This window comes from Drosophila tropicalis, unplaced genomic scaffold (genome assembly GCF_018151085.1).
Source record: "Drosophila tropicalis isolate 14030-0801.00 unplaced genomic scaffold, ASM1815108v1 contig_593, whole genome shotgun sequence".
In the NCBI taxonomy this organism is placed as follows: Eukaryota; Metazoa; Arthropoda; class Insecta; order Diptera; family Drosophilidae; genus Drosophila; species Drosophila tropicalis.
In genome coordinates, this window is record NW_027173070.1 from 807,696 (window position 1) to 817,846 (window position 10,151).

The 10,151-nt window shown below is 40.4% G+C and overlaps 3 protein-coding genes across 4 annotated transcripts; 2 read left to right on the plus strand and 1 right to left on the minus strand.

Moving 5' to 3' along the window:
• Window positions 1–486: 486 nt before the first annotated feature.
• Window positions 487–1,238, plus strand: LSm1 (U6 snRNA-associated Sm-like protein LSm1). Its single transcript, XM_068289320.1, has 3 exons — window positions 487–645; window positions 711–895; window positions 955–1,238. The coding sequence occupies exons 1-3, from the start codon at window positions 591–593 to the stop codon at window positions 1,126–1,128; spliced, it is 414 nt and encodes a 137-aa protein (XP_068145421.1). The 5' UTR covers window positions 487–590; the 3' UTR covers window positions 1,129–1,238.
• Window positions 1,169–2,376, minus strand: hng1 (hinge1). The gene has a single exon (XM_068289319.1). It carries the CDS (start codon window positions 2,241–2,243, stop codon window positions 1,239–1,241), a length of 1,005 nt encoding a protein of 334 aa, XP_068145420.1. The 5' UTR covers window positions 2,244–2,376; the 3' UTR covers window positions 1,169–1,238.
• Window positions 2,377–2,471: 95 nt separating this feature from the next.
• Isha (Insulator su(Hw) mRNA adaptor) lies at window positions 2,472–10,086 on the plus strand. Of its 2 annotated transcripts, XM_068289175.1 has the most exons (9): window positions 2,472–2,683; window positions 3,020–3,604; window positions 3,787–4,098; window positions 4,270–4,422; window positions 4,489–4,587; window positions 5,454–5,787; window positions 6,831–8,015; window positions 8,081–8,386; window positions 8,637–10,086. In XM_068289175.1, the coding sequence occupies exons 1-9, from the start codon at window positions 2,654–2,656 to the stop codon at window positions 9,524–9,526; spliced, it is 3,894 nt and encodes a 1,297-aa protein (XP_068145276.1). In that variant the 5' UTR covers window positions 2,472–2,653; the 3' UTR covers window positions 9,527–10,086. The 2 variants fall into 2 exon arrangements, with proteins under 2 accessions (XP_068145276.1, XP_068145275.1); XM_068289174.1 differs by lacking the exon at window positions 3,787–4,098.
• Window positions 10,087–10,151: the final 65 nt, after the last annotated feature.

Genomic DNA, 10,151 nt, shown 5'->3' on the forward strand with positions numbered 1-10,151 from the left:
ATTTTATAGAACAAACATAGTTCAAAATACAATATTCGGCCGCCAGAGCAGAGTAAAATATTTGGCTACCAGGGCGGTCAAACTACGAGCCGAATAAAAATTAGCATTTGCCAACACTGAAATCTAGCTTTAGCCTATTTTTCCACTTCTTTTTTATTTTTGGATAAAATAAACGGTACATATTATCAATATTTCAATGTTGAAAAGTGGAAAAATCAGCTAAAGCTAGATTAAGTGTTGAAAACCAACAGAATGATTTAAAAACGCGTCGTGTTCTAACTTTTTTTCTTTGTGTATTAACGGCTGTAGCAGCATGACGGAGCAAAGTGTAAAACGAATGCGGACCGCAGACATGGCTACATCGACTCAGATTATCAATTGTGACTTTAAATTTGGCGATCCACAAAACGTCAAAAAATTTGGGTGGGCAAAATAGTGGGAGTCTAAAGTCCCTATTAAAAAAAGTGGGAGTCGGTAAGAACTTCGGTCACACTGACGTTGTTGATTGTTGCGGGGTGGCTGCCGGGATCCGAAATTAAGTTTATTTCTTCTATTTATACATTATAAAGAACTCTAAGTCTTGTAAAATTATGGATGATCTTAATCCCTTGGCCGGCACCGCACATCTGCTGGAAGAAGTGGACAGTAAGCCAGAAAGCAAACAGTGTCTGTGAAACCTTATTACATATGAAAGTATTTTGTTTATTTAGAAAAATTAATGGTTCTGCTGCGCGATGGAAGAACTTTAATTGGTTACTTACGTTCTGTGGATCAATTTGCCAACTTGGTTCTGCAACGTACCATAGAGCGCATACATGTGGGCAACGAGTATGGTGATATTCCCCGCGGTGTATTCATCATCAGAGGAGAGAATGTAGTACTTCTTGGGGAGATTGTAAGTACTTACACATTTAAAAAACATCATAAATAATAATTCTCTTTCTTCTTAAATAGGATCGTGATAAGGAACAGAAGCTGCCATTGAAAGAAATATCGGTGGATGAAATCCTTGATGCTCAACGTCGCGAGCAGGAGCAGCGGCAGGAAAAGCACCGTTTGGTATCTAAAGCGTTAAAAGAACGGGGCTTAGCAGTTAACGCCGAGTTAATCAATGAGGACTTTTGCTAACTATTAACATTAAGCCACATTAAATTCAATTCCATTTCTGTTTAATTTCTTTATCTTTGCTTTAATGTATTTTTTTTTTGTACTGCATTAAAAAACTATCTTAAAAAACACTACGTATCTTGCACAGAATGAGCTGAACCTTCGCCCGGACTTCTCGTCTCCTCCACCAATATATATTTTTCAAGTATCTGATACATTTCAACCTTAGCTTTAATCTTATGAACCCGGGACAGTTGACGGAGATAGGCGGCCACGGATTTGCAAAAGAAATCATCTTCAGTTTCAATTATTGACGTCGTATCTGATGATACTCCCGCGCACGGGACATTAGTTTTCGTTTGATCCGTTATACACACCATGTATCCCAAATCCGATGAATGACCACCGTGCTGTGTATTCACAGATACACCTGCTGTTCCTGTTGCACTGGTGTTTGGTGGTATCTCCTCACCTGGATTAATGGTGATTACATTCCGGGCCGCCTGCAAACTTGGCAAAACTTTTGCCTGCGTACGCTCTTCCCCTACCGTACCGTCCGTCATAAATTCTGCGTACGTTTCTTCATTTTCTTCTTCCGGTTCATCTTCTTCCCCATCATCTGCTTCTACCAAAACCGAGTATGTTTCTGATTGCACTTCCATCTTTGTATCATAGTTGTGATCCTCGCTTTCTTCATAGGAAATATTTGCCTCGGTCTCGTCAATCATTGACTCCGTACTGGGTTGTACCTTTACAATTGATGGTTTGCGCATATCGACTGTAAGCCAGCCGGAAGATGTCTGACTACGATCCCTTCGATTGCGTTCTCTACGTTTCCTTACAAAATCTCGCAGAAAATCCATCTTTCTAAAAAAATCGTTGCGCCCAAAATCACTGGTCGGATGCAGACGCATTTGCTTAAGTTCACGTGAGTAACGATCTCTTAGGCAAGTCCATCGGCGCCTGGCATCCGTTGGTGTTATATTAAGAATTTCAGCTACCTTCATCCAATCCTCGGTTTTACGGTGAGAGGCTCGGAAGGAGGGGAGTTGAGGATCGTACAGCGAAGGTGTATCACGTATGGTTCGTATAAGCAATACATCCGATTCGTCCAGTGGCCTATGATGGGCACTCATCGTGCTTGGTCTTTTTGTAATTAATTTCAATTCGCCGCCAAAAACAATTGGGCAAAATCGAGTAATTATTATGTTATGGAAAATTGTGTTATTTTCATTTGCTGGCGTTTTCAGTGCTGCAAAAGATTCGCTGTTTCGATTAGCATTAATCGAAAAACTGTGGCAATCGATATCGATTTATTTATTCGATTTGAACGTTGCCTCAACTCTGTCACATGTTGACACATCTCTAGGTGGCAGCCATTTTTTCAGCTTTGTGTAAAAAAAGTTGTGGAAATTAATAATTTTTTTCCAAGAAAACAACTGAGAAATATTAAATAAAGTGTGCTTTTTGCCTACGGAAAGTATGCCAAACTGAAGATTGTGAACGCGTGCAGTGATAGTGAACCTGAACCCACGAAAACAGCAACATGGAAACTGTTGTGGCTTTCAACAATGAGGTAAGCGAACAGTCCGACAGGACATGACCAAAATGTGTTGCGCGGAGGTAGGCGAGGGTACTGAAAAAGGCAACAAAGTAACCAATTTTGAGAGCAAAGTGCAATTGTTAAATCACCATAACTAGCTTTCCATAAAGTGAATAAAATAAACATATATTTTTCGGGTACTAGCCCCGATTTCGCGACAAGCGCCGCTCAGAGTTGCAATTCGCAATTTTATTTTTCGATAACGATAACAATACCCTCCACCTTCAATGGCCACCAATATAAACTTGGCAACTGGCTGGCCTGACCCGACCTGATCATGCTCTCTTTTTCTTTCTTTTTTGATTACAGCTTTCCGGGCTCTATGACAGCCGTCCACCCATATCCAAGGCCAAAATGGCCGCCATCACCAAATCGGCGATGCGAGCCATCAAATTTTACAAACATGTCGTCCAGAGTGTGGAGAAATTCATACTCAAGTGCAAGCCGGAGTATAAGGTGCCCGGACTATATGTAATCGATTCTATAGTTCGTCAATCGAGGCATCAATACGGCACGGACAAGGATGTTTTCGCGCCCCGATTTCAACGCAACCTCACGGAGACATTTGCCAATCTCTTCCGATGTGCTCCAGAAGATAAGAGTCGAATCATTCGAGTGCTCAATTTGTGGCAAAAGAACAATGTCTTTAAATCGGAGGTGATACAGCCCATATTCGATTTGGCTGATCCCAATCATCCAATCTATCATCAAATGCCACCTGTGGGTGTCGGCGGTGGAGGAGGCGGCGGAAATGTGGGTCCAGGCCCCAGCAGTAGTGGAGCTTTGAGTCTGGCGGATATATCTAGTGGGGCAAATGGCTTAAATAACAGCATGGATCTAAACTTAAGCAGTTTGACAGATGATAAAATGGGCGGGGCAATGCCCGATTTATCGGTGAGATTTTAGACTAAACAAATAATACGGGAATGCTGTTCCTAATTAGATAGATATAGCATTAGAAAAAATATGTATATTATAAAGCCTAGCTTAGGTAATCTTTGAACTTTTTTTTCCTATGCCATGTCTTGCCATAATTTATCGACAAAATCTTCGCATCTGTTAACCTAATGGCACAGCATGAAAAATGCAATTTAGGGAGCTCTACCAGCAGTAACTCGAAACGTCATCACATGGAACAGCATTATGCCATGAAACAACAACAGCAGCAGCAACGAGGTCAATCCGGATCAATAGCTGGCTGTAGCTCAAAATCAAGCAAATCGCATCATCATAAGTATGGAAGCAATAAGTCCAGTTCCCATGATCTTGATTATGATGTAAGAGAGATTATAGACGATGACGATGAAGATGATATGCAGATGTTAATGGCCGACGATCATCATTGTATGGGTGACGATTCACCACCTACATCTTCAAATCTATTAGATGTATGGAAATGGAAAAATTACAATTTTTTTTTTTTTTTTTTGCTTCATTTAAAATTTACATATTTTGTTTAATTTATAATTACGTTTGTTTATTCATAATTTTCAACCCAATATTCTTCTTTTTAGTATGTTTTATGTTTTGTAATACTAATATTAATGCTTTTATTACAGAACAACAATCTGAAGCAACTGCTAAACGATCCAAATGTGTTGCGTCAGTTGCAGACTTTGCAAAATTTTCAAAAATTCAAGCAACAGGAGGAGAATCAGAAGTTACGCTATCAAGATGAGGCGTTGCAACAGCATTTGCAGAACGTCTTAAAGGTAGGCAAGGATTAAAGCTGTTAAACTCTTAAAATTTTTCCTTTTATTCTTGATTTTTGTGTGTAGGGTAATCCTGGCTTGGGAATGGGCATAAATCTTAATCTCAATGATGTATCAGATCTGAACAAGGATGTGGAATTTATATCGGAGCAGCAGCCTATTGAGGTATATCCCAAATTTCTCTTACTAATTCTATGTTTATATCTATATAGTCGTGAATTTGTATATATTTTTGATCTAAAACAATATCTTGTTGTGCTTGGTTCAAAAGTATTTACAAAAAATTCCTTAGTCCACATAACTTTTTCACTTAGTTAAAAAATATTTAAATAAGACAAAAAGAAAAGATGGTGACCCCATTTTCATTGTGCTGACGTGCAGTTAAAAACGAAAGACAAAAATGTTGTTATAATCTCGGGGGAGTTTCGGTCAAATGGGGCAAAAAAAAAAAAAAATATATATATAATTGAAAAAAAAAAACGAAACCAAATTTACAAAAAAAAAGTTCCTTTAACTTTCGTTAATGCGAAATCCAACAAAGAGAACTCCTTAAGTTTATCATACCAATTCTTAGAATTATTAAACAAATAAATGTAAAATAGTAAAAAAAAAAAAAAAAAAAATTACAAGAAGAGTCAAAGGTAAGAATTTATTACAAAAAAATCCCAGCGGAATATCCATTACCCGATGGCTATAACAACGTTTTGGTAAGTTCTTTAAAGTAAAATGACTAAAAAAATCCAAAATTCAAATCATAAACTTGCTCAAAAACGTCGTCGTCAAAAATGAAAAGAAAAAAAATACCTTAACGAACAGAGATAGCGAAAAGAACAAAACACACGTCAACACACGCCAAGAATGCAGTTGTATGTAGATCCTCTCCAACCTATCCAAATGTTCCCAATCCCCATATCCCTCTCATTTCTAGGTGCCAATTTCTTAATTTATGCAAACAAAAAAAAAAATATTCACAAAATCACTTCTCTCAAATCTTCTTGCAAACACTTCCAAACTTCCTTTTATGCAAATAGGTTATCAATCTGGATGGCGCCGATTCGCGTAGTCCCACACCTGATCGTGACCGCTATAGCAAACGCAGTAGAAGGAGCAGCCGTAGTCGAAGTCGTTCACCACGTGGTCGAGGCTCTGGTGGAGGCGCTGGCGGAGGCAATAATAGTGGCCGTCGACGTGGCTCCTCACGTTCCCGTTCACGAAGTCGTTCACCACGCTCAAGTAGACGTCGTGGTGGTTCCCGAGAACGCGATCGCATGGAACGTAGCAATCGGGACAAGGAGCGGGATCGAGAGCATGAGCGTGAGAGACGTAAGAAGGGTTTGCCGGATATCAAAAAGGAACATCTGAGTGGTAACTATAAACAAAAAATTGTGCAGTTTTAAAAACAAAAAAGCGAGAAAGGTTTTTTATTTTTAATTGCCTATCTTATATCACAAAAAGTTTCTTTATTTTGTTTCTTCTCTCCAGCTCCATCTCTTGGCTCGTGGTTGACGTGTGTGTTGTGTAGTGTGTGTTTTAGCTTTAGATGGTTCAAACTTCCTTGCCCCTTCACTTATCACTTATTAGAACTACATTTTTAATAACCCATTTTAAACAACGCGTTTTTGAGCAAAAGTTTTTAAAATTTTTGAATTGTATACTGTTTTAAAAGAACATTATTTCGAAATTATACTTGAACAGGTTATCAAATTATTTAAAATGTGAATTTTCATAAAATTTACTTGAACTTGTTTATCCAAGTTCTGTTACTAACAATTTCTGTGAATTCAGAAAAAATAAAAATTTTCAATTTTAGTTCATATTCAATACGGTATATTGTTCTAGATTTATATCAAAGTTCAAATATATCAGAGTTCAAATTAAATTTAAATTCAGAGTATTTAAACTCTAAATAAAATAATTTATGTGTTAAAATCAAACAACTAAAGCTTTAACTGCACACACAGCCGAGCTCAAACGAACCATTAACATACAACATTTTTTTGTATAGTGGACGCTCGGAAAGTAAAAGTCTTACAAATGAGGGATTCTTGTAAATTTGTTAAACAAAATCCATTAAAAAATGCAGATACTTTTGAGAATTATAAGTGCCTCATTTGTAAAAGTGTTTCCAATTACCGAGCGTTTACTGTACCACATTTAAGAAGAATAATATTTGAATTGAATTAGAGAAAAGCAAGCCTATATTTTTTCAATAAGAATAAATATAAGTTAATTTGGCTTTTCTCAGAATGTTTCGGTATGTTGCAACTTCTTCATAATATGTGCAACCGAAATACATATATTGAAAGTCAAATTAGAGCACACAAAAAAAAAAAAAAAAAAGAAACGCACATGGTTTTCCCTCTTATTATTTTGGCTAACTTATTTTATTTCCCCGTCACTCATTGCAGTTTGCAGTACAACTCTGTGGGTGGGTCATCTATCCAAACTGGTGTATCAGGAAGAACTGTCGGATACTTTCGGTGAATATGGCGATATTGTGAGCATCGATCAAATTGTGCCACGCGGTTGCGCATTTATTGTAATGAATCGTCGTCAAGATGCCCATAAAGCGATGCAATCTCTCAAGAATCACAAGCTCCAAGGCAGAGCCATTACCATTTCCTGGGCTGCTGGCAAAGGTGTAAAAAGTAAGGAGTGGAAAGATTTCTGGGATTTGGAATTGGGTGTCACATATATACCGTGGAACAAATTGAGCCAGGAAACGGACTTCGATAGTTTGGAAGAGGGCGGTATGTTCGATGAGGATACCATGCCTAGCTGGATGAAGCAGAAGATAAATCAGGAAAAGAATTCGGTCAAGGATAACAAGTCAGTGGATCTGACAGCGGTTGTTGGCAGTGTACCACCCGTTCCGGTAGCGCCACCTGCCATGCTCTTTGGAATCGACACCACTCAACCGCCGCCAGTTGGCGGTCCGCCGCCTCCAGGGATAATGGGCATGGGAATGCGTGGTCAATTTCCTCCATTGGGCCCGCCCATGGGCATTAATATGCCGCCGCCGATGATGATTCCACCGACGAATATGCCGCCACCAATGATGATGCCGACAACCAATATGCCTCCGCCCATGATGTTGCCACCGGCAATGATGCAACCCGGATTTCCGGGCATTGGTGGTCCTCCGCATCCAATGGGACTACCTCCAGGAGCACCATTTCCACCCCCTGGAGCTGTTCCTCCGCCGATGGCGGCTGCAGCTGCACCATCAAGTGCTGCGAGTAATGTTAGCGATGATCAGATGGATGTTGAAATGGAATTGGAGGACGCTGCACCACCACCACCGCCCCAACCGCAGCCGCCCAGCTTTAATCCGCAGCCGCAAAATCAAGTAGAGGCAGCTGTCGCCGCCGTTGCCAATGAGATGATGTTCCAACGTGAAAGGGATCGAGAACGAGATCGTTCCCGTGGCCCTGGCTCTCGTTGGGGTGGTAGAGATGATGTTGCCGAAGCGGCTGAGCGCTGGCGAGCTGAGAATGGTGGCGGTGCAAATGCCGCCTTCAATGAGGCTCGAGCTCGTCTCAATCTGAATCCAATGGATCATGGAGGCATGCCAAGGCCTGACTTTATGGGCGGTAAGTCGATTGTCTTCTTTTGCATTCCTTTATTAACACTTTCTTTCTTATGTTTCTTTTTACAGACTTTGATAATCGCGGTGGCCCAACACGTGGCATGGGTCCTGGGCCTGGTCCACGCAGTGGGAACCACAATGGAGGCCCCGGCGGCGCAGGAGGCGACTTCTTTTCTCCAAACAATATGCCACCAAATCGTTTCAATCAACCAACCAGCTTAATGCAAATGCGAATTCCTCCGCCAGCAGCGTTCAATCAACGCATGGGAGGACCCCCTGGAGTAGGTAATCCTGGAAATGGTGGTCCCATGTTTATGCGTAATAATAACCAGGGAGGTGGTGGTGGCGGTGGCCCAGGCAGACAGCAAGGACAAGGTGAGATCAAATGGAGGCCTGCGATTCGAATGAATTTTCCTAACAGAACGGAAAGACGAAAAATATTCAAAAAATTCACTAACCAAAATATATAAACGCAAGAATCTCAAAAAACAATTCAGAATCAAAGCAAGAACAAACAAATATATCAGTTACAATGTACCATATAAAAAAAAAAATGTATAGTTAAGAAATTGTTATACATTGTTATACCATTAACCTTTTCCTTTATTTATTATTGGATCTGCAGGTTTCTTCAATCCCCGCAATCCATTTAACAATGATAATCAACGTGGAAGAGGAGGTCCTGGCGGCAACAACACCAATCGTTTCCGTGATCAAGGCGATGATCGCAGGCAAGGCAACTCTCGTGGTGTTGGTGGTAATGGCGGTAATCGTATGTCGCGCGATGAGCGTTCTGGCGGAGGTGGTAATAGACGAAACTCTCGCGATGAGAATAGCCGCCATTCGATTAGCTCCACGGATGATAATCTAAGCAACAATAACAACAAGCAAAATAATGTGGAGCCGACGGTAACAGATGCCAAGAGCAGCCTCAGTAAAAATAACTCAAAGCAGCCAGAGCGTCAAGATTTGATTGTAGCAGTAGCAGAAACAAAGACAATGCCGACGACAGCAAAAACTGTGGTAGATACCGAAGAAGATTGGGATCGCGAGCTGCAGGAATATGATGCAAGAATGGAGGCCGAAGCAGCAGCTGCAGCGAAAGCTGAGGCAGAATCGATGCAACCATCTGCCGAAGAGGCTTTTGTTAGACCAGTTGTGGAAGAGGAGGCTGCAAAGACAGCAAATGCGTCGCCCGCTTGCACTCCTCTGTACGATGAACTGCCTCCACCGGTCCCAACTCCTCAAGCGCCTCCGTCAGTGACGCCAGTGGTGGTACAACAACAACAATTAGCTCCTGAGCCGGCCAAAGAGGCTGCCTCCCCGCCACCACCTCCCAGAGTACCCACCCCAACGCCACCGCCTGTCTCTGATGCTGCCGCACCAGTGGAGGCTGATGCTAAGGAGGAAAACGTTGCAGCAATGGCTCCTCCTTCGCCAACTCCCGCTCCATCAAACACAATGGAGACAGTCAATGAAGCCGAAACAGCAGCAGCTGATAAATCGGAGACATAGACATAGACCAGCAGGAAAGACCAACACTTAAATGTCTATTTTCGAGTAGGAACACCCTGTAATTTGTAATTTATGATTTTCCTTACCATGTAATTTTACATACACACACACACACACACAATTCGGACATTTTTCCATCAATTTTTTGTAGCTTTTTGAGATTACAATTATATACACGCATTTGTTGACTAGAACGCGTCACTCTTACTATCCATTTAATTTCATTCTTAATATAAGCTCGTAGCCACTAAAACAAATCCACAACAACAATGGAAATATATCGGGGTTCAGATCCGCAATAGAATTTTTACAAAGTTAAGAAATAACTAGCAAAAAAGAAAAAAAATACCATACACACACAACAAGCTTAGACAGAAAACAGCAAGTACACACAAAAAGAGAAGAACAATTGCAATTAGAATTGGAATGTTTATAATTTTGTTACGTATTTAATTTTAAGCAGCCTATTTAACACTTAAATTGTTTCTAATGAGCATATTCCATATATGCACGATTTAAATACAATATCGATACTATTAAATAAAACAAATTTGAACAAATCTTGCTTGCGTTCAAATTTATTTGAAATATTATGTAATGGCGCCACATAGCTGTAACGGTCAGC

Bases quoted from the DNA above. Each gene is read 5' to 3' on its own strand.
- LSm1 (XM_068289320.1), top strand. From the start codon at position 591: ATGGATGATCTTAATCCCTTGGCCGGCACCGCACATCTGCTGGAAGAA. The intron at 646-710 runs GTAAGCCAGAAA...TTGTTTATTTAG, and splicing joins TCTGCTGGAAGAAGTGGACA to AAAAATTAATGGTTCTGCTG. The intron at 896-954 runs GTAAGTACTTAC...CTTCTTAAATAG, and splicing joins TAGTACTTCTTGGGGAGATT to GATCGTGATAAGGAACAGAA.
- hng1 (XM_068289319.1), bottom strand. From the start codon at position 2,243: ATGAGTGCCCATCATAGGCCACTGGACGAATCGGATGTATTGCTTATA.
- Isha (XM_068289175.1), top strand. From the start codon at position 2,654: ATGGAAACTGTTGTGGCTTTCAACAATGAG. The intron at 4,099-4,269 runs GTATGGAAATGG...CTTTTATTACAG, and splicing joins CATCTTCAAATCTATTAGAT to AACAACAATCTGAAGCAACT. The intron at 8,016-8,080 runs GTAAGTCGATTG...TTCTTTTTACAG, and splicing joins AAGGCCTGACTTTATGGGCG to ACTTTGATAATCGCGGTGGC.